We start from the raw sequence: 23157 nt of genomic DNA, 5'->3' as shown, positions 1-23157 counted from the left end.
AGTAGAGAAGATATACGTTGTTGGGGCAAGTGATTATCAACAATCAATTAGTCAGTCAACGTTTTCATTATAGACCTTTTTATTTGTTTAAGCATTATTATTACAAATTTCACATTATCGTTTTTGAAACATGACATCATCATTATCGTTTATTACTTTTTATTTTAAATTACATATTTTGAAACATTTCTTTTTTTTAGTATTTTTTCTCATTCATTTTTTTAAATTTTTGTATCGATTTGATTTATTTCCTAGTGCACACTAATTTTATTTTAAACTACTGTTTATGTATATTTTGTTTTAGCTTTGGTATTGTTTTTACTGAAATTAATTCAATTTTAATTAGCTTAATTAATAAAAATTCGTACTTAGTCGCAATTCACATACATACGTTGTGTTTATGTTTTTTTAATTGCTGGAAACTTTAATTTAATACTATTGAGTTTGAGTAATATTACATTTAATTCTTTTCATCATGTCATACTCTTCGTCCATATTTTTCGGTCAGAGTTAAGATTGATTTTCATTCCATCCGTTGAGTAAACAGAGAAATATTTTTTGTAGTTTCGTTGAACACACTTTAAATAAATTGAAATTGAAATTCATTTATATATCCTATATATTTGAGCGATTTTTGAACACAATTAAGTTTTGAGCAGGATTCAATGGAATGCGCAGTTAACGAGTATATGAAATATAGTAGGAAACTAAGGAACTTTTCGCTCAATCCCGATTGTGCATTCCACATAGTGTCAGATAATAAGCTCGATTACAACAAAAATTTAAATTAAAATCAGCAATAATCTGAAATAATTTTATATAGCTGTTAATTAGCGGTTTGCGTTGCATTTCTTTATCTTTTGCCTTTCCTATGTGTGAAGTTCAGAACTCAAAACTCCACAGTCTGAATATAGCATTAGTTTGCAATGCAAATAGGTTTGCAAATACAATCGCTTCATTAAGGAAGCAACTTTTGCGTCAGCAACAATTGGACAGTCCAACAATGAAGCTGCTGTTTGGAGAGTCGCTTTCTCGATTTGAATTACATATTTGTATACAATACAATATCTACTTATTTAATTAAGTACATTTTCATTGTAACTAGGTTGTGGTTACATTTGAATATGTATGCGTTACTTACAAGATAAAAATGCTGGACTTGCTCTAAAGACAGATTCGATTCGTCCATATATGTGTACAACAATTTTGAATATTTGTCATAACACTGTGTGGTATTATCTATAGATGTTTTCTAATAAATTAAATGGAATGGAGTTGAATATCATAAAACACAATTAGAAGAATTTTATGATTCATACATACATTTTTATATATTACATTCATATAACAAGTAATCAATCTACTAATATCTACCAATACTGCTTATGTACATAAAGTACAATACATTGAACACCTCAAAGTGCTGTTGGTTGTCCTTGTGTATGCTTTGTAATACACAAACACTGAATCTTTGGTTGATGTAAATAATCTAGTTGTACAATTTCACATTTACATTTAAACACTGTGTATAATAATTATCTAACTTTCATTGTGCAATCTGTATGTATGGAATGAACTGGGAATGAATCTGTAGTTAACCTACAAGACATGGGATACTTTCTGCTCTACTTGCACTTATGTTTGTAATTTATTGATAATACATAGCAACATTGGCAAAATTGGAGTTTTTTATTTACTTCTAATACTTGATTTGATTTGGTTAATCTACAATTATATACATACTAATACTCCTCAAGTGGAACGACAATATCCAACTACAATAATGCAAATTTTAATTCTTATCATCCAGGGGAGATCGAGTTTGTTATTTAAAGGTTTTCTTCTTTACACTAAACATACAATAATCTTTAACAATTTGAGTATTTTTTCATTTTTCGTTTTGCAACAATTTCACTTACAAATATACATATACATGTGGAGAAATAAGCAATTTTTACATGCCAATGCCAATGTTAATCATATCTAATATCTACATAAATACTATATATTGTAACACATATATTCATTGGAGCAATTCTTAACATTTTTACAATACACGAAATATTCCCGTATTTTGTTTAATTACTTGATTTCAAAACGTAACTCGTTTGTTGTGATGAATACATTTGTTTTGCCTTTTTGTATTTTAATTTGTTGTCATTAAATTGAAGCCTACGTTTTCTTTAGGATGCACAATTTGGCGTTTTGGGTATTGGTGTTTGGCATCTTAAAGAAAATGGCTTAAATCTCATTCGTTAACATCCTCATCCGATGAACTAGCGGCTGGTATCGTTGAAAACTGCCACGCCTCTCGATTATTGTTTTTGCTGACTCTGTACAATAAATAAAATACGTAAATAATAATCATATAGTATGTGATGACCTTCATATAAAATAATTACCCATGCTTTTTGGCATTGCTGGGCAATGTGTGCGAACTGCGATAATAGCTGTCATGCGGCTCTTCTTTGGTCTCCTCCAGAGATTTACGTTGCAGCGTCATTGCCTCCTGCGGCGTTGATGTTGTGGCGCCACTGCCACTTAGCTCAGCATCCAGATAGTATTTGGCACTCTGCGCAATTTTGCAATTCTCACATTCGCTGAGATAATCATCATCCAAGCTGGTGTCGTTGGGCAAGAAATGCTCATTTGGATTCAAACAGTTCTTCGATGTGGTACACACCGGCAGCTGCTTGCTTGGAGTGCCACCGCGTCCGCTCTGGAGCTTTGGATAGCTAGGCATCTGACAATGTGCAATGGCCATGCTACTGCTCGATGCGGCAGTTGAACTTGCAGTTGTCGTTGTTGATGTTGATGATGGGGTTATGCTTGTTTTATCGCTGTCACGCTTCACGCGCAATATCTTTGGCAGTGTTGTGCTCTTGCTAATTGCCGATACCTTTTCATTGTTGTTCTCCAGCGGCGGAATACTAATCACCGAAGGCACCTTGCTGACCACGCTATTGATGGTGCTATTCAGCGATATCTTCCCGCTAATGTGTTTGGGCAGCGTGTAGGTAACATGATTGTTGGCCAACGGATAGAAGGTGCTTGAATTGATTTTACCGCTCGACTTCTCGCTGCAGCTGGCCGAAGGACTAGCTGGAGGCAGTGTTAATGTGGGTGTTTGTTCCTTTCGCTGTTGATGATGCACGCTGCTATTTGTCGACTTGCTCAGTGTATAAATTGTGGCGACAGCGCTGTTGTTGTTGTTGCTGCTGCTTATAGCTGTTGCTGTGGCAGTTGCAGCTGCTGGCGCTGTAGTTGTGGCTGTTTTTAAATTCGTTAGGCTTTTGTAGAGTTTCGGTGGTAATGTTGGATTGCTTTGATCGTTTGCTTGTTGCGCATGCGACTCTTGTTGTTGGTTATAGAAATGTTGCTGTTGTTTCTGTGTCAAGCTCAAGTAAGCATCAACCTGCAAATACCAACATTGGGATTACAAAAGGAACATAATTTACTTTACTGTTTATGTAGATTTGCTGGGTTGTTGCCAATAGTTTCGTGCAAATTATAAACAAAAAACAAAATCAATATTGAATCAAGTTTTCTAAGGCATAGCAATTAATTTGTATTATAATATACACAAAATTGTTTATTAAACAAACAATGTGCGCCAATTTGTAGATAAAGTTCTGTTTAATTAAGTCACTTTTCATTCGAAAATATTAATAAAAAAAACTCATCATGTTTCATTATTAAAAGAGCTGCATTGATTAAATTTTTACTTTACTTCGAGCATTCAATGAAAGATCGAGAGAATTGACAGTATGCTCTTGCAATGGGATTACTTACATTTCGAACTCACCTTTCGATTCAAATAGACGCTGGATAGCGCATCGACACCAGCTTGAGCAGCAGCAGCACCGTTGGAGCTGCTCGATGCACTGCGTCCCGCGCTGCTGCTGGAGCTGCGCACGCGATCAACGGCATTGCTAGAGCTGCTCGATGATGAACGTTTCTGGACACGACCCAGTACAATGGGTGGCGCACTGACATCGTCGTGATGCTGCAATGGTGGCGGCGGTATTATAGAGGAGACACTGCCCGCAGCATGCGATGGATGTGGCTGCAACTCATCGCCCACCTGTTTTGAGATTGTCGCTATTTTAGGCTCATGACTGCAAGGGTTCCTCGAGCTACTACTGCCAGAACTAATCAACTCTTGGCCATGTTGTTGCTGCTGCAGATTACTGGCAGATTTGGCACGTTGACCATAGGCCAAAGTGGCGGCATGACGTGCCCCAGCACTGGGTGACAAAGCGCAAGCATTGCTGCCGGCAAACAGTTTGCCCGCGCCGCTGAGGAAGGCATTTGCATTGGCATTGGCATTGCTGCCCATGTAGGACATGGGTACATGCTGTATGGGACACTGGCACATGGGCTTCTTGCTGATCTTGCTGCTGGACGCCGCTTCACTGCTGCTGCTGGCGCTGGAGCTGGGCTTGGGCTTCACACTCACCACTTGCAGTGGATCGGCGACGGCAAAGTAGCGCGGAATGGTGCGATGATAGCGACGCGAGCTTGATGGCGTTTTGCTGCCATGTTGCTGCTGCTGCTGTTGTTGCTGTGACTTCAGAGCAGCATGCAGTGGCATTGGCAGTGTTTGTGTAACTGAATCCGCTGTGCTGCACGCTGGCGCTGCTGCTGCTATGGTGGCTATCTCCAAGGGTGGCAACATGTCAATCGCGGGCGTGGATAACGCGGCTGCCAGCAACTGTTGCTGCTGTTGTTGATGTTGCTGCTGCTGTTGTTGTGTTAGGTGATGAGTAGGTGTTGCCAACAGCTCAGCCGAGGCGGGTAGTGAATGATAGCTAGCTGCACTGGCACTCGCATTAATCTCGACATCGGCAACAGTTAGATATTGTTGCTGTTGTGGCTGCTGTTGCAGCAACTCCTGCGAGCCGCGTGGCGTGCGTCTTGCTGCTGCATAGGCCAGCGAGTTTGAAACACTGCTTGCGGCAGCTGCTGCAGTTGTGACACTGGCACTGATGTTTAAGTGACAGTTTTTGTAGCTGCACTCGCTGCTGACATTTGGCTTTGGTGTTGGCAATGTTTGTACACAAATCGAATTGCTGGGAACCGAAGCCTGCAATTGTTGTTGCTGTTGCTGCTGCTGTTGTTGCTGAAGTTGTTGTTGTTGCTGTTGTTGATGTTGCTCCATTGTTAATTGCTGCTGCTGCTGCTGCTGCTCACTCTGTAGACTGTAGGGCGGCTGATGATTCTCCCCAGTGGCAATTGTGGTTACGCCGCCGCTATTGATATTGATGTTGATTAAATTTGTCGTACTCTGAGTGTACTGATTGGACTGTGCAGCGGCGGCAGCAGCAGCCGCAGCTGCAGCAGCATTCAATTGATGAGCGTGCGAGGCGTGCGATGGATGAGCTGCAGTTACGGGTACCAATTGTTGCGTATACGCCGAGTGTGGATGCGCATGTTGCTGCGGTTGTGTATGTAATTGCAGTGTATGTTGCTGTAGATGCTGCTGCTGCATTTGCTGTTGAACCTGCTGCTGCTGTTGACTGACGCTAGCCACAGTTTGTCGCTGGGCATGATTGGGCAAAGTCACAGTGCATTGGGCACTTAAGGCCTCGGCCTGGGATATGGCTACGGCTTCCTCATAGGGCGGTGGTGCCTCTCCTCGCGGAAAATAGCCACTGGGTGGCTTCCAAAGCGGATAATGAGTAGTGGCGCCGCCATACGAATAATCCATGGCACTCAAGTTGCCCTCCATATAGCCCATGTTGCCTGCAATGTAGCTGTAATTCCCAATAATATTGTAAATTTGTTGTTTATAAACTTATTTGAATATGAATTCAAAACTTACCCAATGCTTCCCACAATGCTGCGCTGATCTTCGGCATTCTGGCGATTTTCACGTGCCCGCATTTTCCGTTGTCGCAGTCGATTGACCAGGAAGAAGAGCAAGGATAGCGAGAGTGTGGCCGTGATGCCACTGGCCACCAGTCAAATGCCAAAATCGGTGCTGCCATCGCTAAACTGATCGTCCAGGCAGATGACCTCGCAACAATTGTTGCCACTGCCAACGGTCTGAAAGGATTTGCATTTGCTGAACGCCTCGCAAAGCACCATCTTGCATTGCTTGGGCAATCCGCTGTCGCAGATGCACAGACGACACGAGTCCGGTCCTGGCATATAATGCATGCCAGTTTCATAGAGTTTGCCATTATAATCTCGGCAATGTCCGCCTTGTATGAGGCTGGAGCTCACCGCGTTGATATCTGTAGTCCAAAAGATTTAGCGTAATTGTAGTTTACATAGTTTTTAGAAGTATGACAATTATATTTTATTATATATAATTTTATATGGGACAACACTTTTATCTACTCCAAAAATATACATTGCAAAGTATTTTTAAAAAGAAAATTAAAATAAATGTATTTTAACTATTGTCGTATTTTGAAACCTTTTCAAAAGAATATATTTAATAAAAAAAAATGTGTTACAGTTAACGACACTCAAGAATATTTCCAACTGTTTGAAATCGGATAAAAATCGTCACAATTCATTTCAATCGATTAACTTGCCAATTATGTGAAAATTATAAACGATAAAAACACATTCCGTTCAAATAACAGAGATCAGATTTTTAGTAGAAAACATAGCATACATTGATGCGCACAGCGTAGTACATATCTACTTATTAGAAATATGTACATAGATACTATATATAGTTATGTATACGAATCTTTATTTTGACACACTTGACCAACTTTCGTTGTGCTGCTGATTTAAAAGTTACCTTTTTGTACAAGTGCCAACATTAACACACACATACACAAAATGCAGCAGGTGCTGTACCCATGCACACCCAGACACACAAATACACTAACACTCACACACATTACAAGCGCATGGGGCTATAACATTTATCACTTGAATGAAATTAAATGCAAACGCATAACATTTTCAACATAATTTAAATGCTAAACAGCAAAAGGAAATTCAAATTAAACACAAATATATCCCCAGCATTTCGTTTCGTACGAAAAAGGACATTTGGGTCTGGCTGGCTTCTGCCTGGCTGCAATAACATGCAGCGAGCGCCCAGCCGACGAAGCAGCAAAAAACACGAGCAGGAAACGCACGAGCTAAAATGGCAAACAGCAGCGTGCTCTACGCCTCCGCAAAAGCAACACACACACACACACAGAAAAAAATAATGCCTTTCATGCGAGTTTCCAAGTGAAATTTTTGCGATACACACACACACACCCAATTCAGCCCCAAACCCAATACATACATATATACAAACGTACACACCCAAACATAAGCAAAGTATACATACACATGCGAAAATAAACAGCATACAACACACTCACCACCCACATACATACATACGCTTGTATACCCACACATATAGAGAGAACGATAGAAAGAGTGAAAGAGCAAGCGTAAGAGCAAACGAGACGGGGAGAATTAGTGAGAGAGAGAGAAAGGGCAGTCAGCACCAACGCAAAATTTTGCACGCCACTTCCTTCGCAGTGCCCAGCTGAAAACCATTATGCCCCCTTTTCGCAGGAGTTGCTAGCTGAGCAAAAGAGCGCATCGCAAGTGTATATGGTTGTGTGCGTGTGTGTGTGCCCTGTGTCCCATAAATTGTGAAACTCTGCTGTGGCCATGGACCATATTCCATTTAATGTATTTGTAGAAAGAGAACAGCATATCAAACTGATTTTAGATGAAAAAAAAACATGCATTGTCCCTTTTAGATCCTTATTTAATACATATTTCCATAAAATGTATGCCAAATACTTAGAATTATGAAAAAAAAATATACATTTCACATTGCTACTCTCTTTAAAACACAGCAAGGATATGCTCCCAAATAAGCTTGTGTGTGTATAAAGTTTTTCAATTTTTTCACTGCATTTCATTTTTACCTTTGGCATTCCCAATAAACGCAAGCACTGCCAAAAAATACATTTTGCTGGCGTTAATATGCACTTTGCACTGCACAATTCACTTTTAATTGTTATTAGTTACACTGATTTTATTTGATACTTTCAACGGTTTTTAACGAACGTTCGAGCAATACCAACTAGTGCTAAAATTGATCTGTGCGACCGTTCGAAGTTATATTAAAAACACTTGAGGTGGAGAAACATCGAAAGCACTATCGGTGCATCGATTTTTATTTCAATTTTACAAAATAAATACATTTAAAAAACCTAATTAATTTTAATTGAATAATTTATAATTATAGAATAATTCTAGTTTATTTTATTAAGTAAATTAAGGTTTTTTGTTCAATGTCGAGGAGATATACCAAAATACAGCAACCCCGATAGTTACTTCTTTGTTTAGTATATTGGTATATTTTTAAAACACGTATAAATAGGCGGGTCCTTTTGAACGGTTTTTTTTTCTTTCATTCAAAATGAAAAGACTTCAACAACGTTGTATTGTTTTATTTAAATATTCGAGCAACCACCGCCCCCGCTTTCGGTTCAGGCTTTCTTTACAAAAATACGTTTAGATATAATGACGCTCCTCAACTCTCTATAAAATATGCTAAGTTACGATGCAAATGTCCTCTACACAGAAAATACCAGATTTGACGTAAACTCAGAGAACGTAACGTAAGCCAGAGGAATTTCTGTTACATTTTTTAAATATGTACATATAATATATGGTTATATGATTGTTCGATAATTAATTACTTTGAATTGAAGGAAGCTAAAACCACTTGTGATTTTTATGGTAAGATGTCATGCTCAACATTATCATATTGTTAGTAATAATAATGAGGTTTTGAAGATATAAAAAGAGTTTGCCGCGCTGAATTTTTTGAATGTTACGCATCCGTCACGAATATGATAGAAAAGTCTACATATTTCAAATAAAAATACAGAAATCTTTGCGACTATTATATTCGTAAAATCAGGCTGCAATAGCTGCGCAAGATTTTCTAATTGAATTTAATGCCAAATGTTTAATGTTCATTTATTTTGCAAATTGCACATGACATGCAATAGCGACAACAACAACATTAGCTTGATGACAATGTCAAGTGCGAATAGCTAAAAATGGATTTGTATCGGCAAGCCTGAAGTGGAGAATAGCCTGTAATAAGACGTAAGCATAAAATTTATGGTACGACACAGTAAGTATACATACATACATACATATGTTTGCAGTTCACCTCTTAGAAAGGTTTAACATAATTTTTACTTTTAAGCAATTAGGCTTACCCCTTGGAGTGCTTGCAATTATTACAGGGTATAATTAGCTGGTTCGTTGTAAACAACACGCACATTCAAATGCAACAGATAAATAATTGACGCTTGGTCTGTTCCCAACGATTAACTTGCATTTCTATCAAATTCAGGTAATTTGTAACGTTTTTGAAGTTTTCATTCAGATTCAGGCAATTGCAATTTGATTCATTTTTAGAGTAACTACGACCGATAAAACACGTAAAGTTGGATCTCAGAGATGCCGTCAAAGCTAGGGAATTCGACGGCCGCGCAAGTGACCGCCTTAAAGGGCGTGGCACGGAATAGCAGCTATGTCATACCAGGACTATACGATCTTTCAGTAGAGGACACCAATTGGGTGCTGACCTCGTCGTTCATAATCTTCACAATGCAAACTGGCTTTGGCATGTTGGAATCCGGCTGTGTGTCTATTAAAAATGAGGTCAACATTATGATGAAGAATGTCATTGACATTGTGCTAGGTGGATTTACTTATTGGCTCTTTGGCTATGGCATGAGCTTTGGACGTGGACCTCTTTCAAATCCCTTCATGGCTATTGGTGACTTTTTGCTCGATCCGCCCGTTGGCGATGAACTGATGGGACAGATATTTGCAGCCTTTCTCTTTCAACTATCATTTGCCACTACGTCCACAACGATTGTCAGCGGCGCCATGGCAGAACGGTAAGGTCCCGATAACTATTTCTATGAGACTAAATGACACGAAATTTGGAGGTCAATCACCAAGAAGACCACATTTAACTTAAGTTCCAGACGTATCTTTAGTTTAATATAAGTTTCCCATTCTTCAGCTGCAACTTCAAGGCATACTGCGTCTTCTCTCTGCTCAATACGGTAGTCTATTGCATACCCGCAGGCTGGGTATGGGGTGAGCATGGGTTCCTCAATAATCTAGGTGCCGTGGACATAGCTGGTAGTGGTCCAGTGCATCTTATAGGAGGCGCAGCATCGTTTGCCTCGGCTGCCATGCTGGGACCTCGACTGGGCCGCTATGCCGAGGGCTACGATCCATTGCCGTTAGGCAATCCGGTTAATGCGTGCATGGGACTCTTTGTGCTCTGGTGGGGCTGGCTGGCGTTCAATTCGGGCAGCACCTACGGTGTCAGCGGTGCTAAATGGCAGTATGCGGCACGTGCAGCGGTCATGACCATGATGGGCTCCTTTGGCGGCGGATTCGTGAGTTCCATGTAAGTGCAAGTTAAGCTTTAAACAGATTGATCTTTAATTTAAACTGTGGATTTAAAAGCTACTCCTTTTGGCGGCACGATGGACGTATGGATATCATGGATCTGATCAATGGCATCTTGGGTTCGCTGGTTTCCATCACTGCTGGCTGTTTCTTGTATCGTGCCTGGGAGGCTCTCATTATTGGTGCAATGGGAGCTCTGCTCTGTGTGCTGGCAATGCCGCTGTTCGATCGGATGGGCGTCGATGATCCAGTGGGAGCCAGTGCAGTGCATGGTGTGTGTGGCATCTGGGGTGTTATTGCCGTTGGCTTGTTTGCCGACAATCCGGTGCCCATGGACACCACGAAGGGACGCAGTGGTCTGTTCAAGGGCGGCGGATGGTATCTGCTGGGCATTCAAACGCTGTCCGCCTTCTGCTTGGCCTGCTGGGGTATTTGCTCCACCTTTCTGCTTCTTTACGTGATCAATAAGGTTATTCCCATACGCATGGATCCGCATGAGGAGTTGCTGGGCGCCGATCTAACTGAGCATCGCATTCGTCACACCCAAATAGGTTTATCCCGTGCTATTTCCGCTCTCGCCCCAATCAAGGTTGATCTCAATGAGATTGCTGGCGTTCAACCCATTGGCCTTAATCCCGGGCACGAGCGAAGCATTGAACAACTTCGCGCTGCCGAGGATAAGCTGCAGCAGTGGCAATCCTATCTGGAGCAAGTAAGTGGCAATAATAAAAAGGTGGCATCGCCAATGCGAACACTGGAGCAACGACAGCTGGATTCGGATATTGCATTCAATTTGAAATCGGCCAATGCCGGCGAGAAACACCAGGAGCTCGATAATGTCTTTGGACGCCGGGTAAAGTCAGTGCGTGCTCGACGAGAAATATGGACAAGAGATCAAGGCACCTATAAGCCCAACAACAGCGAGCTGCCTGTGATAAATCACATTGCAAAGCTGGACAAGGACGGAAACTTTGCTTGGGTGGATTAGGAAGTAAATAAAGACTTCAGACACAAAAATTCTTCTAAAGTTTCAAAACTATAGAATGAAGATTATTTAGAAATATAACAAAACGCAGCAAGGAAATAAATTAATTTTAAAACAATGCATAATTAAATAGTATGATTAAATAAAACAAGAGCAAATGTTAAGATATTAAATATCTAAAATTTATGTTATTAAACAATGAAAATATTGAATAAATTCCTCACATAACAGCAACCAACAAATGATTCCAAATAATCAAATAACTTAAAAAAAAAATACCCAAAAGTTGCAAAACATAAAACAAAAATATTTTCGTCAAATTCCTACGCCTACATATGATGAGTAGAAAGTATGGATATATGCACAAATCTGCACAAAATCGGTCAAACACACACATCACGTATTTAAATTTTAATATATAATATACGGTGCCTATTAATATCGTGTTGCAAGATATCTATAAATAAAATAGCAGATTTGTGTTTGCATTCTCAAATTGATTTATTTAATTCAAGTACAAGCAAATAAGTTTGGATGATCGATCGATGAATGATGATAATAATATAATATATATTTATTATCTTATTTTAGAGCAGTATTTTGGTTTTCTTTCATTAGTTCTTGATGTTGCAGTTGTATTATTATAATATAACGTTCAAGAGCAGTTGTCGTTTGTTCTTGTTGTTGGTGTTTTTATCTAATTTAGAATCCAAGTTAAATATATAGTTTAATGTGTGTAAGGTGTAAATTGTTTATAATTGTTTTATTGTATAGTTGATGTTTGGTTGGTTGGTTGGTGAATTGTTTAATCGACCTCCTCGATGGTGGGGCCAGCGCCGCCAGCACCGGCTGCTCCAGGAGCACCACCAGCGCCAGGCATACCTCCGGGCATGCCACCTGGCATACCACCAGGAGCACCACCGGCACTCTGGTACAGCTTGGTGATAATTGGATTGCAGACGCCCTCCAGCTCCTTCTGACGGTGCTCGTACTCCTCCTTATCGGCCAACTGGTTGGCATCCAGCCACTTGATGGTGTCGTTGCACTTGTCCAAAATGGTGGTGCGGTCCGAGTCGGAAATCTTGCTCTTCAGATTGTCTTCATCGAGGGTAGCCTTCATGTTGAAGCAGTACGACTCCAGACCGTTCTTGGCAGAGATGGTCTCCTTCTGCTTCTCATCCTCGTTGCGGTACTTCTCGGCCTCGTTGACCATGCGCTCAATATCTTCCTTGGACAGACGACCCTTGTCATTGGTGATGGTGATCTTGTTCTCCTTGTTGGTCGAACGCTCCAGAGCAGTCACATTCAGAATACCGTTGGCATCGATATCGAAGGTGACCTCAATCTGGGGCACACCGCGAGGTGCAGGTGGGATTCCCGACAGCTCGAATTTGCCCAACAGATTGTTGTCCTTGGTCATAGCGCGCTCACCCTCATAGACCTGGATCAACACACCGGGCTGGTTGTCCGAGTAGGTGGTGAAGGTCTGGGTCTGCTTGGTGGGAATGGTGGTGTTACGCTTGATGAGCACGCTCATCACGCCACCAGCAGTCTCGATACCCAGAGACAGGGGAGTAACATCGAGCAAAAGCAAATCCTGCACCTCCTGCGACTTGTCGCCGTGCAAGATGGCAGCCTGGACGGCAGCACCGTAGGCAACAGCCTCATCGGGATTGATGGACTTGTTCAGCTCCTTGCCGTTGAACAGATCCTGCAGCAAACGCTGGACCTTGGGGATACGGGTTGAGCCACCAACCAGCACAATATCGTGAATGGCCGACTTGTCCAGCTTGGCATCACGCAGAGCCTTCTCAACGGGATCCATGGTGCTGCGGAAAAGATCAGCGTTCAGCTCCTCGAAACGAGCACGGGTGATCGAGGTGTAGAAATCGGTGCCCTCGAACAGAGAGTCGATCTCAATGCTGGCCTGGGTGGAGGAGGAGAGGGTGCGCTTTGCACGCTCGCAGGCGGTGCGCAGACGACGCAGAGCACGCTTGTTGGTGGTCAGATCCTTCTTGTGCTTGCGCTTGAATTCCTGCACAAAGTGAGTGACGAGACGATTGTCGAAATCCTCACCACCCAAATGGGTGTCACCGGCCGTAGATTTGACCTCGAAGATGCCGTCATCAATCGACAGAATGGAGACATCGAAGGTACCGCCGCCCAAATCGAAAATCAACACGTTGCGCTCACCGACAGCCTTCTTGTCCAGACCATAAGCAATGGCTGCAGCAGTTGGCTCATTGATAATACGCAACACATTCAGACCGGCAATGGTACCAGCATCCTTGGTCGCCTGACGCTGTGAGTCGTTGAAGTAAGCAGGCACAGTGATGACAGCATTGGTCACTGTCTTGCCCAGATAGGCCTCGGCGGTCTCCTTCATTTTGGTCAACACCATGGAGGAGATCTCCTCGGGGAAGAAGGTCTTCTTCTCATCCTTGTAGGTGACCTCAATCTTGGGCTTGCCATCAACGCTGACGACCTCGAAGGGCCAGTGCTTCATGTCCGACTGGACAGCGGAATCATCGAATTTGCGACCAATCAAACGCTTGGCATCGAAGATAGTTTGAGTTGGGTTCATGGCCACCTGGTTCTTGGCAGCATCACCAATCAAACGCTCCGTCTCCGTGAAGGCAACATACGATGGTGTGGTACGATTACCCTGATCGTTGGCAATGATCTCAACCTTGCCATGCTGGAACACACCCACGCAGGAGTAGGTGGTGCCCAAATCAATACCGACAGCAGGTGCTTTAGACATCTGTAATGAATCACGCACAACAAAAAGAAAATTCTAGAGTTAGTTATTTTTGTACTTGTAGTAAGTAATAAGTAATAAGTTTTTTTTTTAGAAAAAACTGAATTATGTGTCATTGAACTTTTTCTTATCTGGATATCTGGCAGCTCAGTTCTGTAATTGCATTGTTTTTATTTTTATAATTCAGAATAATTCCAGAATATCGGTGAAATAATATGGGAAAGTAGCAAATAAAGCAGCACTTCCCATGGATTGTGGACTCTGGACAATTCTACGATTGATTACTAATTTTATATATTGTAAGCATTTGTTGAATGAAGGCTGAGGTTAATCACCGGTAAATAAAATAGAAAAATTCTAATTGTTGTAGTAAAAGCGTTTTCATGCCTTTTGCGTCGAATTTCTCATTCGCTAAAACTGGTTGCGTCTAATGTCAACCTCAAAACCAAAAACGAACGAAACGTGAATAAATGACTAATTTATATGGACGAGACAAGTACATACTACAAATAATAATGTGTATATTGCACATTATGTACAAGATAAACTTTTCAAACAAGATAAATACAACAAGATAACAATGAAGTATTTCAACAGAGGCAGGCAGTACCAGCAGCAGCTGCTGTCATTGCCTTCCAAAGGTGCAAGCACCGCATGGACGAAAATTCTGGAACGCTCTTGAGCAACCACAATGACGACAGGGGTTGTACGAGTGTATGCATGTGTACGCTACACAAAAACCACGCCGTTCGCTAACATTATTGATTTTCGCCTTGGCAAAAGCGAGACGACAATAGTGCACAAACACGAGCGCGCGCTAATTTGCTATGTAAGCAGTTTGTTTGAATGTGTTTGTATTTTATTCCAACCACGCGTGCACGCACACTTTGAACCCGGTTAGCAACGCACGTTCTCGTTCATGCTTTATATAGGGGTAAACGAACACTATTATATAATATACAATGTTTCCCACTATATGTGTATTTATAAATTATTAACATTAATATTAATGTTCGAAGTCTCATAAATAAAATCTCAGACGTCAGCGGCCAACCATCAGCGTGACTCATGAGTGAGTAAGTAGGCGATAATCTCGTGGAATAATGAGCGTGTGTGAGTGATGCGGCAAATTTTCAATGGAATATTCCAGTCGCACTGCTTACATATTAATCACCTAAACTACAAAGAACATTTAAATATGCATGGTTTTTGATTAATTATTAATAATCACCAATAGGCAATGCATATTGCAAAAGTTAATGACGCAATGCACATAAAAGTCCATACAGACACACATACTTAGGTGTAGGTGGAAGTTCAAAATCTAAGGTTCAAGCTGTTCGGCCACGCATATTCATGTGCTAAATGTTTTTTTTTTTATAAGTTACAGTAGCAACTAAACTAATATTAAATGCATCAATGCACTCAAGTATTGATTAAAGCCATACATTATCGGCGAAATGAGTCAATGGAAATAGTTTTTCTAGGCCAACGCACGCGGTGCTGCTTACTGCAAGCGAAGTGCACGTGCTAAAAACGTTTTTGCAGCAGTTCGATTGTGTTGGAAATAAACCATACTTTACTAAAAATAAAACTTACCTTTGTGTGTTGTTTAGTTTAAATGTACTAAATGTATGAATAACCGTGTAATTGCTACTTCACTTCTTTGTCCCACTTAAATTTTCTGCCGAGTCGACACTCAGACGTTCGATCAAACTGGCACTTTTTATAGGAATGATGATGGCGAACGCGTGTACCTGTATTTATAGAGGCACGACGGCTTGCTCTGGAAAATTCTAAACAGTGTGACCACAGACTTGTATTTGAAGCATGAATACTCCAAAATGCCGCAGTTACTATTCGTTACGTATATTATTAAATTTATTAAAGAGCGTGTTATTCATCGAGAGTCGAAAAAATTACTCAACTTCTAGAACATTTTTATTTCAAAATTTGATTATTCTCCCAAAACTGAAGACAAAACTAGAACTTTTGTAAGAAATGTGCAAGCCTTACACCATTAATTCTTAGTAATGCACTCATAACTAGGATTTGTAAGTTATAAAATTTGTAAGTTATAAGTTAGGAAAAAATGTAATTTTCGCTATGTATTTTATTTATAAAATATACCACAAACAAATGTATACCAAGATTTAATAGCTGTGTAAAATACCATTCTCAGTATTTTCGACCTTTAGGTAGCACGAAAATCTTTATTTTTACGATGTGGCATGGCTGCATAAAAATCTTCTTTTAATGTAGCCCTTAAAAATTTGAATGGGGCTACCATACGGAAAAATGCGCGCTAAATTTAAAATTACTATCCTCTGGGATCATAAATCAATAAACAGTCATAAAAATATTCGTGCTATCTAGACCCCACCATACCAAAAACACTTCAAGTATTGGCACGCGATATCAGCAATATTCAAGCTGATAATGACAGGATTAGAATGTAAATTGGTTTTTCAATGGTTTACGTGCACATTATCAGTAGATTAGACACATAGCTGCACTTGCTATAAATATGTTTGCCGTATTTCTTATCGTAACGATATGTATTACTAAGTAATAATAAGTACACAACCACCTTCAAACGGATTATAAAATCAATTGAATCAACAAAGCAATAAAAACCCCCTGTTCATGCTAATATTAAAAAATACAATCTATTTATTTGTCAGTCTTATTCAACGGTTTTTAAGAGCTTGCAATCCGGCTCGACACCCTCAAAAATGGGCGTACTTTCGCCTTCTCCACCACCGCCACCAATAACGATTTTGATAATATCAGCAATTTTGCTATTTATGAGCTGTGAGAAAATAAGAGTTAAGAAATGGGCTTTCCAAATTCGAAATAATTAAGACACTCACCGCTTCTGCTTTTTCAATCACGGTGCCCTGTCCATAGTCCCAGGCGTCGCCCAGTAGTTCCAAACCCAATTCGTTAATCAAGGCATGAAGGAAATCATTAATACGCTCCTCCTCCATAAGATTGTCAAAGTTAATTTTCAAATCGCCCAAATGCAATTGGATATTTAGGGCTGTGATTGCTAATGATGTCGAAACTCGAATTCTCCAAGTAATAAGGATATTAAAATCCTTAATGAAGGCTCTAAAAATAATTGCCAGGAAAATCTTATCATAACGTAATGGGTTATATAAGTAAGTTGCCTTACTCTGCATTTCCATCCCCAGCCAAGTTCAGAATGTACGCCAAAGAACCTTTGGCCGTATACAAGGATTTGAAGAAAGTGTATGGAAACGTAATATTGACGGTACTCGTTTGAAATCCTGGAACTATACTAATTCTAAGCGGGTCTACCACGAAATCAGATAAGCCTTCCAACTTGAAATTGTCAACAGAACCCGTGAAGCTAAAGAGCAATTAATTATTAATTTCATCAGAGGATTAACCACTTGCATAATCGTCTTACTCGATTAGGTATTGATTGTTAACAGCCGTATCGACATGTTCCAACTGCAGTGGATCCAATGCGGGTAAGCCTAGGCTAGGAATTGGGTGACACATACGCTTCTGAAATTCCTCCAGAAAATTCAAGATCGTGTCCTCATACACGCAGACAACTGGTGAGAGGCAACTGTAGATTGTGGCCGTGGCCAGCATCAGTTGAAGTAGACGGCGACTGCTTTGCTGCATGTTGCTTTTGCCTGGAGTTGAAGCGTGCTACTAAAATGCTACTGGCGAATGTGAAGCCTTTTTGTCAAGTGCGGCCATTTCCAGTTCCCATTATGAATGTCAAGATATGAACGAATACCCTGATATTGCATCTGTTAACTACGCAGTGCCGTTTGCTACAAAGCCAGTGGACTCGCACTCGAATTTAATCGCTTGTCGAACTGCTCTACACAGGCAATAGCACCAATTTCTGTACAGATTACATTTACATTATTTTTAGGTGTAGAGTATACGAAGTGTTTGTGGACTAGAGCTTATCGTTATCAATTTGGGCTACTCTTTTTGTCGATTAGCACACATTTTATTTGTTTCTTTCGCCAATTGGAGAATAATCTGGGAAATGCCTCCATGACTGCAAAACTTATTAAACTATATTCAGATCGAAGGGATCTAATCTAATGGCTAATGTTAGACCTGCTCTGGCGGTTGCCGCAAGTGCTCAGGTATCTGTTGTAGCTCTGTTTTGGTTGCTTGCAGTGCCACACCCTCGGGCAGATTGCGTTCGATGTACTCTAGAAATGTGTCCAACGTGGAGCCGGTCAACTTGTGGAAGTTCATGTAACGAAAATGTGTACGAATCTCGTATTGTACACGATGCTTCTTATAGATGTGCACCGACTTCAGCAAAGTCATGCGTTCATGATGTGCCTTTCGGGGTGACCAACTATTGATTGAAGACAATATAGTGATTCAACTGTTGATGCGCTTTGTTAGTTTACTTGTTACTTACCACTTGCCCAATTCAATATTCAAATGCTCGGCAGCTGTTGTGGCAAACCAGGTGTAACTCTTAAGCACAGCTGGATCGACACCGCGTAGCTCAATTTCCAGCTTGCTGTAAAGTTGATCAGGCTCAGCTGGGGCTGCGACGGTCGGCGATGTTGTTGTGGTTGTTGGCACCGCTGCTGCTAACGAGTATAGTCTGGAGGGCTGCACCTGCCGCAAAGCTTTTACTAGCTAAAAACATATTAATTGCATTTAATTGTTTTTCATTAATAAATAAAATAATTAATACAAACCTGCATCATTTTGTTATTGTTTTTTCACCACACAACTGCCAGGTGCGGGTTATGCAAGTCAGGGCTACAAAAAAAACATTTTGCCGGTGTGTGGTGACACTGTTTGTGGAATACTTTGAAATTCTGTCGATCTTCAAGAATTCCTAAATATCTTGTATTTTTAAGAGAAATATGATCATAATGATGATGAAAGTACAATTTATTCAATTGTAAATAATTTACAATAACTTGCCACATCGATGTAGGCAATAAGAATCGATATTTAAAAAAATCGATGTGCCATCGATATTTCGCCACCTCTTTCTATTGGTCATTCGGTAGCGCACGTGCAATTCAAAACGAACTTTTTAAACTTTTATTTTATTTGTTATCCAAAAACATCTGAACATTGCTGTTTAATTAACAGTTAAAGCAACTTTTTGTTTAATTAAAAGTGAATTCAAGTTAATTAGGTATTTAAATTCAGCATCATGGAAAACCCAAATCTACAACGTAAGTGTCAAAGACATAAACAAACATACGCTCGTAAACAATTCTGTTTTCCCGGCAGAGAACGACGAGTCTATCACAGATCCCAGTTCCGACGAGGAAGCATATGATGACATCGACGATGATGAGGAAATCGGTGAGGACGAAGGCGAACCAACGACCTGTTTGTTTTGCACCAACGTTTTGCCGACTATTGAAACAGCAATCGAACATTTAAGCAAGGACCACAAAGTAGATTTATTGCAGCTCAAAATGAAATTCGAGATGGATCAGTATGCATTTATTAAGCTGATTAATTATACGCGTGCCAACAAACTAAGTGCAGAGCAACTTCTCTTAACGGAGCAGCCACTGTGGAATGATGAAAAGTATCTCAAGCCCTTGGAGTACGAACCCTGGCTGTGCTATGACTACGATGCACTGAAGAACGGCAATACTACTACAGGTGAAGCAGCTGAGAGCGTGCCTGAGTTGAGGCGGCGTCTGGCTGAGCAAGCCCAGCTACTGCAGCAGGCCAGCGAAGATATGGAACGAATGCGCAACGATTACAAGACGCTATTGCAACAGGAAAAGGGCGAGAAGATGGCATCAGCAGCAGGATCTGGCAATGAAGTGGTGCGCAATACTCCCAAGTTTGATAAAGAATATTTCAATAGCTATTCCCATTTTGGCATTCACCACGAGATGCTCAGCGATTCGGTAAGTGTGAGCATTCCGAGAAATCAGATCTGTTTACTCAACTAATCCTTAACAGGTTCGCACCAGCAGTTATCGCAAAGCGTTGCTGGACAACGCAAAGTATTTGAGTGGAAAATCTGTGCTTGACGTGGGATGCGGCACTGGTATCCTGTCCATATTTGCATCGCAAGCAGGTGCCGCCAACGTTGTGGGCATTGACAACTCCGAGATTGTCTACACGGCCATGGATATAGTCAGGTTGGGAACAGTTACTTTAGCTTGCAAAGATTGTCTTACGTATTGTGTGTCTGCAGGAAAAACAATGTGAAAAACGTAAAGCTAGTGAAGGGCATGCTGGAGGATACTGAATTGCCGGAAGCCAAGTACGACGTCATCATATCCGAGTGGATGGGCTATTTTCTGCTCTACGAGGCTATGTTGGATTCTATCATTTATGCTCGTGAACGTCATTTAAAGCCAAATGGTACAATTTTGCCAAATCGTTGCACATTACATCTACTGGCCATCAACGAGGAGTTACATGCTCAACACGTTGAATTTTGGTCAAATGTATACGATGTGGATATGAGTGATCTGCGCAAACGCAGCATTGAGGAACCATTGATGGAGGTTGTGAATCCCGATCACATTCTCACTGAGAGCGAGCAAATCGCCAACTTTGACATGATGACGGCTGATTTAAACTATCCAAATTTTACTTATGAGTTTAGCTTAAAGTGCACGAAGTCTGGTAAATTGGGCGCTTTTGTCGGCTACTTTGACACTTTGTTTGAACTGGAGAACAAAGTGGAGTTCAGCACATCGCCCAGACATACGCCCACCCACTGGAAGCAAACAGTGTTCTTTATCGACCAGCCACAAAACGTGAAAGAAGGCGATGTGATCAAGGGCAGGATTAAGTCGCGACGTCATCAAGGCGATGTGCGAGCGTTGCGTGTGGATATTGAAGCGTTCGGCAAACATCACAAATACACAGTGGATTAATTAGTTGGTCTTCAGATCGATCTTTAATGCAGAATTTCGTGTGTGGACAAAATGTGAAACTTAAGTTTAAAGAATATGTTTATATAAATATAGAATGAGTTCACACAAACACCAGGTAAGCTGGCGTTGTGTAGCGCTTGCTAAAAAACATTACACATAAATCTTTATGTAGATAGAAGGGGTATGCCAAAAAATTGAACTGTTCGGATTTGTTGCTGTTGTTGTTTTTGCTTTAAGCGGTATTGGTTTCCAGATCGGAGGCGGGTATCTCGGGCTCCTCATCGTTGTAAACATTCTCGGCCATTTGCCACACTTGCATAATATTATCTTCGGAAACACTGCAAATAATCCAGGGTTCATTCGGATTCCACGAGAAATCGCTGATTTTGGCCGTATGACCACCGTGGATGAACAGCAGCTCTGGCGGGCCATCTTCGGCATCCTCGGAGCTCTGCTCCTCGCCAATTTTCGACAAATCCCAGACGTGCAGGCGACGATCAGTGCCAGACGAAGCCAAAATTGTCTCATTATGCGGCGACCATTGCACCTGGAAAATTTCATCCTTGTGCGACTCGAAGGAATGTAGTTTCAGTTTGAGATTACGCAAATCCCAGAGGGCAACCGTTTTGTCCGCCGAACCCGTGGCCAATATAAACTCCGAGTATGGATTAAAGCTCAAACAATTGACTTCAGCAGTATGCGCATCGACGGTATGTGATGGCTTGGAGGTGTTGTTGTTTCTGGTATCCCAAATCATAAGTTTCTGATCGTCAGCCACTGAGCCAAAAAGTGATTCGTGCAGCAAATGCCATGCGACGTCCTCAACAACAGCGGTATGACCAGTAAATATATTCTTGGCATCAATCACGCGATGCTCTTTCGGTGTGGCATTAATGTCCCACAAGCAGATGGTGTGATCGTCCGATGCCGAGAGCAAATAACCTAATTATAATCAAGTAAGTTGTCAATCCAATGAAATTGAATAACTAACAATTGTACTACCTACCATTTAAATTGGGATTCCAGGACAGACCGTAACCTTCCTTTTGATGTCCTCGCAATCGTAAGTCGGGTTGGCATTCACCGGATGGTTCCGGTTTGCTGGGATGCTTTGTGTAATCGAAGACAAGCACATCGCTCGATGGCGTCTTGGTGGCAATTACGCAGGCATTTTGCGGCATGTAGCGTGCACGATTCACCTCTCCTTCGTGATTGATCTTGATCTCAATTTCAATTTTACCGCACACCGATCCAAAGCCACCAAATTCACCCTTTTCATTGTCATAGTGTGAACCATCGAACTGGGCATCTTCGCTGGGTAGCTGAACGCTGGCAATGAGCAAATGATTCTGTTCATCCGAAGTGTGTGTGCCCAATATGAGGCGATGCACTGAGTAATCCTTGCCATCCTGCTTCGTCACATCGGGCAACCATTGGGCCGTCAACGAGGGCCATTCTAGGGCGTGCGTCATGACCAGATCGTATAGAAATGGGGTGTTCTTCTTCCATATCTTGTACTCTTCGTTGATCACACGCTCTTCGACTGCATCGTCAAAGGATTCCGCTGCTTGCAAATAAAGCGAACGAAAGCAAATTGGCATGATTAATTTGCATTAAATTTCACTTAATTTGTTTACTTACCATTATCACTGCGATCCACCATTTTTTACACTATGTGCGGCTAATTTACAATTTGCACACAACAATTTTCGTGCGCGTCGCAAAATCGGGCGCCAAAACAACAAAGCGGCGGCGGCAAAAGCGTGCGCACAGTCGGCAAAATGATGTCCACGCTTAGGCAATTGTTTCAAAAATTCACGTTTGCTTCGTCAACACACAATTTGCAGTCATGCGATAATTGATTTCAAATTTAATTGTACACTCTCAGCAAACTTGCGGCTGCTGCTGGTGGGGAAAATTGAGAAAATTATTTCCTTCCTCCTTTTTTTTTGCAAGCGCGTCGGCTGCTAAAATGCGACAGAGATGTGTAGAACACAGTTATCGGCCTGACGATGTCGATGCCGACATCGATTGATAAAGGCGCTGCCATACATGAATCGGCCAAATGCCTTTTTGAATACTTTTTGATATTT

General features: G+C 41.1%; 8 protein-coding genes across 12 annotated transcripts; 2 read left to right on the top strand and 6 right to left on the bottom strand.

The window, feature by feature from the left end:
• Window positions 1-1922: 1922 nt before the first annotated feature.
• On the bottom strand, window positions 1923-6032 carry LOC117573533 (box A-binding factor). The gene is made up of 4 exons (XM_034256783.2): window positions 5825-6032; window positions 3806-5756; window positions 2403-3415; window positions 1923-2333 (listed from the first exon to the last, which is right to left on the bottom strand). The coding sequence occupies exons 1-4, from the start codon at window positions 5884-5886 to the stop codon at window positions 2249-2251; spliced, it is 3111 nt and encodes a 1036-aa protein (XP_034112674.2). The 5' UTR covers window positions 5887-6032; the 3' UTR covers window positions 1923-2248.
• Window positions 5965-8624, bottom strand: LOC127566028 (uncharacterized). Of its 2 annotated transcripts, none has more exons than XM_052007380.1 (2): window positions 7902-8624; window positions 5965-6239 (listed from the first exon to the last, which is right to left on the bottom strand). In XM_052007380.1, the coding sequence occupies exons 1-2, from the start codon at window positions 7942-7944 to the stop codon at window positions 5965-5967; spliced, it is 318 nt and encodes a 105-aa protein (XP_051863340.1). In that variant the 5' UTR covers window positions 7945-8624. The 2 variants fall into 2 exon arrangements, with proteins under 2 accessions (XP_051863340.1, XP_051863339.1); XM_052007379.1 differs by lacking the exon at window positions 7902-8624 and adding an exon at window positions 6761-7649.
• Window positions 8625-8868: 244 nt separating this feature from the next.
• LOC117576140 (putative ammonium transporter 2) lies at window positions 8869-11639 on the top strand. Of its 3 annotated transcripts, none has more exons than XM_052007377.1 (5): window positions 8869-9124; window positions 9207-9349; window positions 9415-9902; window positions 10031-10426; window positions 10486-11638. In XM_052007377.1, exons 3-5 carry the CDS (start codon window positions 9457-9459, stop codon window positions 11414-11416), a joined length of 1773 nt encoding a protein of 590 aa, XP_051863337.1. In that variant the 5' UTR covers window positions 8869-9124; window positions 9207-9349; window positions 9415-9456; the 3' UTR covers window positions 11417-11638. The 3 variants fall into 3 exon arrangements, with proteins under 3 accessions (XP_051863337.1, XP_034116596.1, XP_051863338.1); XM_034260705.2 differs by having other exon boundaries at window positions 9200-9349; XM_052007378.1 differs by lacking the exons at window positions 8869-9124; window positions 9207-9349 and having other exon boundaries at window positions 9367-9902; window positions 10486-11639.
• A 250-nt stretch (window positions 11640-11889) lies between these two features.
• On the bottom strand, window positions 11890-15939 carry LOC117576138 (heat shock 70 kDa protein cognate 4). Its single transcript, XM_034260704.2, has 2 exons — window positions 15774-15939; window positions 11890-14177 (listed from the first exon to the last, which is right to left on the bottom strand). The coding sequence occupies exon 2, from the start codon at window positions 14175-14177 to the stop codon at window positions 12219-12221; it is 1959 nt and encodes a 652-aa protein (XP_034116595.1). The 5' UTR covers window positions 15774-15939; the 3' UTR covers window positions 11890-12218.
• Window positions 15940-16819: 880 nt separating this feature from the next.
• On the bottom strand, window positions 16820-17915 carry LOC117576143 (uncharacterized). Its single transcript, XM_034260710.2, has 4 exons — window positions 17611-17915; window positions 17353-17550; window positions 17048-17288; window positions 16820-16986 (listed from the first exon to the last, which is right to left on the bottom strand). Exons 1-4 carry the CDS (start codon window positions 17832-17834, stop codon window positions 16861-16863), a joined length of 789 nt encoding a protein of 262 aa, XP_034116601.2. The 5' UTR covers window positions 17835-17915; the 3' UTR covers window positions 16820-16860.
• Window positions 17916-18114: 199 nt separating this feature from the next.
• On the bottom strand, window positions 18115-19017 carry LOC117576144 (28S ribosomal protein S10, mitochondrial). The gene is made up of 3 exons (XM_034260711.2): window positions 18893-19017; window positions 18604-18830; window positions 18115-18537 (listed from the first exon to the last, which is right to left on the bottom strand). Exons 1-3 carry the CDS (start codon window positions 18899-18901, stop codon window positions 18282-18284), a joined length of 492 nt encoding a protein of 163 aa, XP_034116602.1. The 5' UTR covers window positions 18902-19017; the 3' UTR covers window positions 18115-18281.
• A 173-nt stretch (window positions 19018-19190) lies between these two features.
• Window positions 19191-21242, top strand: LOC117576141 (protein arginine N-methyltransferase 1). Its single transcript, XM_034260706.2, has 4 exons — window positions 19191-19384; window positions 19443-20080; window positions 20136-20317; window positions 20374-21242. Exons 1-4 carry the CDS (start codon window positions 19363-19365, stop codon window positions 21062-21064), a joined length of 1533 nt encoding a protein of 510 aa, XP_034116597.2. The 5' UTR covers window positions 19191-19362; the 3' UTR covers window positions 21065-21242.
• LOC117576142 (chromatin assembly factor 1 p55 subunit) lies at window positions 21061-23063 on the bottom strand. 2 transcript variants are annotated; one of them, XM_034260707.2, is made up of 3 exons: window positions 22706-23063; window positions 22071-22631; window positions 21061-22006 (listed from the first exon to the last, which is right to left on the bottom strand). In XM_034260707.2, the coding sequence occupies exons 1-3, from the start codon at window positions 22725-22727 to the stop codon at window positions 21297-21299; spliced, it is 1293 nt and encodes a 430-aa protein (XP_034116598.1). In that variant the 5' UTR covers window positions 22728-23063; the 3' UTR covers window positions 21061-21296. The 2 variants fall into 2 exon arrangements, with proteins under 2 accessions (XP_034116598.1, XP_034116600.1); XM_034260709.2 differs by having other exon boundaries at window positions 22071-22628; window positions 22706-23061.
• Window positions 23064-23157: the final 94 nt, after the last annotated feature.

The sequence above is a fragment of the Drosophila albomicans genome, chromosome 2R (genome assembly GCF_009650485.2).
Source record: "Drosophila albomicans strain 15112-1751.03 chromosome 2R, ASM965048v2, whole genome shotgun sequence".
Classification (NCBI taxonomy): Eukaryota; Metazoa; Arthropoda; class Insecta; order Diptera; family Drosophilidae; genus Drosophila; species Drosophila albomicans.
Note: the sequence above shows the minus strand (reverse complement) of the source record. Positions and strands in the feature narration are given on the sequence as shown.

Coding starts and splice junctions, on each gene's coding strand:
- LOC117573533 (XM_034256783.2), bottom strand. CDS start 5,886: ATGCGGGCACGTGAAAATCGCCAGAATGCCGAAGATCAGCGCAGCATT. Junction 5,757..5,824: donor AGCATTGTGGGAAGCATTGG/GTAAGTTTTGAA, acceptor TGGGAATTACAG/CTACATTGCAGGCAACATGG. Junction 3,416..3,805: donor GCGTCTATTTGAATCGAAAG/GTGAGTTCGAAA, acceptor TGGTATTTGCAG/GTTGATGCTTACTTGAGCTT.
- LOC127566028 (XM_052007379.1), bottom strand. CDS start 6,863: ATGTGTGTGAGTGTTAGTGTATTTGTGTGTCTGGGTGTGCATGGGTAC. Junction 6,240..6,760: donor GTTGGCACTTGTACAAAAAG/GTAACTTTTAAA, acceptor TTTGGACTACAG/ATATCAACGCGGTGAGCTCC.
- LOC117576140 (XM_052007378.1), top strand. CDS start 9,457: ATGCCGTCAAAGCTAGGGAATTCGACGGCCGCGCAAGTGACCGCCTTA. Junction 9,903..10,030: donor AGCGGCGCCATGGCAGAACG/GTAAGGTCCCGA, acceptor CCCATTCTTCAG/CTGCAACTTCAAGGCATACT. Junction 10,427..10,485: donor GGCGGATTCGTGAGTTCCAT/GTAAGTGCAAGT, acceptor TGGATTTAAAAG/CTACTCCTTTTGGCGGCACG.
- LOC117576138 (XM_034260704.2), bottom strand. CDS start 14,177: ATGTCTAAAGCACCTGCTGTCGGTATTGATTTGGGCACCACCTACTCC.
- LOC117576143 (XM_034260710.2), bottom strand. CDS start 17,834: ATGCAGCAAAGCAGTCGCCGTCTACTTCAACTGATGCTGGCCACGGCC. Junction 17,289..17,352: donor GCTGGGGATGGAAATGCAGA/GTAAGGCAACTT, acceptor AATTATTTTTAG/AGCCTTCATTAAGGATTTTA. Junction 16,987..17,047: donor TGATTGAAAAAGCAGAAGCG/GTGAGTGTCTTA, acceptor ATTTTCTCACAG/CTCATAAATAGCAAAATTGC.
- LOC117576144 (XM_034260711.2), bottom strand. Junction 18,538..18,603: donor AATATTGAATTGGGCAAGTG/GTAAGTAACAAG, acceptor TTCAATCAATAG/TTGGTCACCCCGAAAGGCAC.
- LOC117576141 (XM_034260706.2), top strand. CDS start 19,363: ATGGAAAACCCAAATCTACAAC. Junction 19,385..19,442: donor GGAAAACCCAAATCTACAAC/GTAAGTGTCAAA, acceptor TTTTCCCGGCAG/AGAACGACGAGTCTATCACA. Junction 20,081..20,135: donor ACGAGATGCTCAGCGATTCG/GTAAGTGTGAGC, acceptor AATCCTTAACAG/GTTCGCACCAGCAGTTATCG.
- LOC117576142 (XM_034260707.2), bottom strand. CDS start 22,727: ATGGTGGATCGCAGTGATAATG. Junction 22,632..22,705: donor GGTGGATCGCAGTGATAATG/GTAAGTAAACAA, acceptor TTTATTTGCAAG/CAGCGGAATCCTTTGACGAT. Junction 22,007..22,070: donor CTGGAATCCCAATTTAAATG/GTAGGTAGTACA, acceptor GATTATAATTAG/GTTATTTGCTCTCGGCATCG.